At 53.2% G+C, this 4,172-nt stretch overlaps 1 protein-coding gene across 1 annotated transcript in view; it reads left to right on the top strand.

Moving 5' to 3' along the window:
- NUMBL (numb homolog (Drosophila)-like) overlaps positions 1-4,172 on the top strand; it is a 25,375-nt gene that overhangs the window by 1,660 nt on the left and 19,543 nt on the right. The window contains exons 2-3 of the mRNA XM_011952544.1: positions 3,448-3,532; positions 3,654-3,754. Coding sequence (XP_011807934.1) covers positions 3,448-3,532; positions 3,654-3,754 — 186 coding nt within the window. The remainder of the gene's footprint in view (positions 1-3,447; positions 3,533-3,653; positions 3,755-4,172) is intronic.

Raw genomic sequence — 4,172 nt, 5'->3', positions numbered from 1 at the left:
GATGTGGCGGAGGGTGGGAGGCGGCCGCGGCGCCCGGATGGAGAGAGGGTGCCAAGGCTGGAGAGGGTGGTCCTGGGTGGGGGTCCAGGAACAGGCCCAATAAGCCAAAGCCCAGGAGACCAGGGTCTTGGGCACAGACCCCTGGGCCATCTTTTGCCAAGGCCCTGGAAATAGGGATCCTGGACACAGACCCCCCACAAAATCAAGGACAGGGGTACAGAGATTCTAGGTACAACTCCTAGAACTAGATGGGGATGGAGATGGGGTCGGGGATACAGCCCCCGTATCAAACCAAGGCCTCCAGGAGGTGATTCCAGACACAATCCCTACCTTTCCCTGCCTAAGGGGGTCTCAGCACAACAACTCCCTAGGCACGGTCTCAAGGATGGGGTCACTGGGTACAGCTTTCCCACCACGCCAAGGCGGGGGGGCACCCCAAACACAGCCTGCCCCCAGGCCTCAGAGGCACCCTGGGCACAGCATCCCCCCAATCCTTGGGCGGTGTCCCAGGCACAGCCCCTTCTCAAAACAAGGTCCCATGCCTGGGACTCCACCCCACCCCAGCCTGAATAAAATAAGGACAATTTCAGGCAACCCCCAATCCCTCCACCCCCTGGCTTGGTCAAGAGTCCCAGGGCACAGAACCCCTGGGCCACCCCCTTTGTCCCCAGGGCTGCCCAGCTGTCCAAGAGTGGCCCCACCCGCAGACAATGCACCGCCTCCCCCTCCTGGACCGGGCCCCTCAGGCTCCAGCATACAGGCTGGGCTGGGGGCGGCTCCCCAGGGACCCGGTGCAGCCCTGTCTGTCTGCAGCGTCTGCAGTGACGGTGACGGCGGCTTTGTGTGTGGTACCTGGGGGGAAGGGGGGAAGCAAGCAATGGGGAGGTGGCTAGGAGTGTGCCCTGTGTTTGTGTGGCTGTGGCTGTGTATGTGTGTGTGTGTGTGCACGCGTACGCTGCGGCTGGTGACTGAGGAATCCTGTATGTGTGCTTGTGGTGGTGTCTATGATTGTGTCTGTGTGTGACCCTAGTATTTGTGTATGTGTGTGTGACAGCTGCTTACTATGCAGAATCCTGTACTTTTTAGTCTGACTGTGTTTGGAGGTGTGCATGGTTGTGACTGTGGTTGTCTGTGATTATGTCTTTTGTGACCCTGTGTTTGTATGCCTCGGTAACTATAACTGGGTATGTGACAGTATGTGTTGAGTCTGGGGGTGGGCATGCGTGTGACTGACAGGATGTGGGTGGAGTTGTGACTGTGTGAGTGGAGTTGTCTATGGCTCCATGTGCATGTGTGACCCTCCCAATGACTGACAATGTTTATAGTTGTGTCTCTACCTGATTTTATATACATGAGTGACACACACCTGTCTGTGCAACTCTGCCTGTGTGACTGCCATTGTATCTGAAGTCACATTGTGTCTATGTGCCTGGGGTTGTGTGACAGTATTGTGTATGACAGTGGTTGCATATGCAGAACCATGTCTGAGTATGTGACTGGGGTTGTATTAATATAAATGACTGTATCTGGCTGTGTGTGTGATAATGAGTGATTATGTGTATTTCTAGCCTTGTATGTGTGATTTGGGTTATGTATTTGTCTAGGTGTCTGAAACCCTGGCTATTTAAAGGGGTTATTTGTGTGTGACTAAAGCTATGGATGTGTCTCCGTGTTGGTGCCAGGAAATTATGTTTGTAGGGGTGTTTATGTGACTATGGCTTCCATATTACTGTGTATGACCTGCCTGTCTGTGACCCTGGGTGACTATAGATGTTTGTGTCTATGTCATCATCTGTGAGAGTTTGGGGTCTGTAGTTGTGTGCCTGTTTTTGTCTCTGTGTGTATGTGCTGGACTACCTGTGTTTGAATGTATGATTTGGTGATGAGATTGGCCCCTGACTGTGCACATGGCTCCATCAGGACCTGTGTCTTCTGTGTAAACCCAACTATAAATGCCACGTCCTGGTCACTGCATTTCTGTGCATACGCTGGACTGTGTACTTGTGACGTGGGAAACTAAAACTGTGTGCTTTTGTCTCTATGTGTGAGATATGTGTATAGGTGGGGCTTATGACTTGGTGCACCTGTCCACACGGGGCTGTGATTCTGTGTGGCCACATACTTGTCTGTGTGACTTGTGTGCCTTCATGAAGAAAGGCTATATGTTTCACTGTGTTGGAGTGACATGGTACAGCTGTGTATGGGACACTGGGTGACGGGATTATGACCATGATAGGTGGCTGGGTCATGTGGACATTGATGTTGTGGCCATGCCTACAGGACCACCATGGCTGTGTCTTGAGGGTGGCCATCCTTGGGGATAGTTGTTTGTGGGTGGTTGCGTGCTGTGGCCATCAGTACCTCCGTGTATAGAGGTTGTGTATAGAGGACTGTCCCTATGAGTATGGCTATCACAGTAGACTGTGTGACTGATGCTGTGACCAGATGTGAGCACCTATGACTGGGTATGTGTGATCATGTGACAGTGTGTGACCAAAATCAGTGTGCTGGTGTGACTGGTCTGGTTGAGGCTGCATGTCCACGTGCAGCTGTGCCTGCATGTGGTCTCCGTGGGACCAAATGTGTGCCTGTCCGTGTGCATCTGTGACCAGATGTCAGTGTGCAGCAGTGGAGATACATGTGACAAGTGTGTATAGCTGCGATTGTGTTGTGTGGGACTGGGTCACCAAATGGGTGGACTCTGGGTGTGATTCTATCCGGGTGGGCCTGTGATGTCAGTATCTTGGACGGGTGCCTGAGGAAACATAGCTGTCACTGGGTGTGGCCGTGCATGTGCGGCTCTAGTGGGTGTGTCTGGGCCCCGTTATTTGTATGTGGCTGAGAATGTGGATGGAAGTGACCAGATTTCAGTGGGTGGTGTGAGCAGGTGTCTGTGGTGGGGACTAAGTGGGCTGGGACGTGCTACATGTATGTGGACAGATGTCTGTAGTAGAGACTATGTGTGTCTGAACATGAATATGTGACCAGATGTTTACGGTGGCAGCTTTCTGGGGTTGTGAGTGTTTCTCTGTATCTGCGGTCTAAGGTATGTAGCTGTGATTGCATCTCTGTGTAACCAAGTGTGTAGGGCTGTTGCCGGATGCTAGGGACACCTGTAGATGCATAGATACATAGAGCTGGCTGCATACGTGTATAGCCCTGGACATGCATCTAGAGGGCAAGGCCACTCTCATAGCATCCCCTTGGGCAGTGAGGCTCTCCTGAGGCCAGCACATCCCCAACATATGCCCCCCAAACATACCTACTTCTTTCTGGGCCCTTGGAACCAGGTGGCTGATCTCCCTGGTAACAGTTGCTAGGACAACTAGGACTGTCATCAGGGAGCCCAAGATGGAGGGGGCTGACTGAAGTCCCAAGTTGGGGTGAGGTATCGGACTTGCCCCACCCCAGACAAACTTCTCACCTTGTCCTCCCCTACTCGGGCAGGGTGGACCCCGGAGGCCTGAGCGGCACCTGCCCCCAGCCCCGTGTGGGGCCCCGGGGCCCCCAGAAACCTGCAGGACGGAGCCAGGTGAGTGACCAGCCTGGGACACGGCAGGGCTGAATGGGTATGTGGTCTTGCCTAGCACGACCAGAGGAGCTGTCCCTGCGGTCACATGGGCTTAATCACATTCATGAGTGGACCCCCTCAGGCATCTTCCTCAGCGACTGCCAGAGTCCCACTCATGCACAGACCCACACCCTGACACCCTTACAGCCTCAAGTGCAGGGCCACACTCAGACACTCACATCTGTAGACATACAGTTAGACACACACACACACAAACACAGATCTCTTTCAGATCACACACACACACTTGCTAATGCAGTGACACACTCAAACACGTGCTTAAGTAGATGTTCATCACACTAATACACACACAAACATATATACACATACATAGACACACAGACACATTCCCAGACAACACCCAGATTCACAGGTGACCACAGACGCTCGCTGGATACAGACTCTGAGATACATACTCTCAAGAGACACACTGTTGGCTGGGCGCGGTGGCTCAATGCCTGTAATCCCAGCACTTCAGGAGGCTGAGGCAGGCGGATCACCTGAGGTCGGGAGTTCGAGACCAGCCGGACCAACATGGAGAAACTCTGTCTCTATTAAAAATACAAAATTGGCCGGGCGCGGTGGCTCAAGCCTGTAATCC

This window comes from Colobus angolensis, unplaced genomic scaffold (genome assembly GCF_000951035.1).
Source record: "Colobus angolensis palliatus isolate OR3802 unplaced genomic scaffold, Cang.pa_1.0 Scaffold34, whole genome shotgun sequence".
NCBI classification, from domain to species: Eukaryota; Metazoa; Chordata; class Mammalia; order Primates; family Cercopithecidae; genus Colobus; species Colobus angolensis.
Note: the sequence above shows the minus strand (reverse complement) of the source record. Positions and strands in the feature narration are given on the sequence as shown.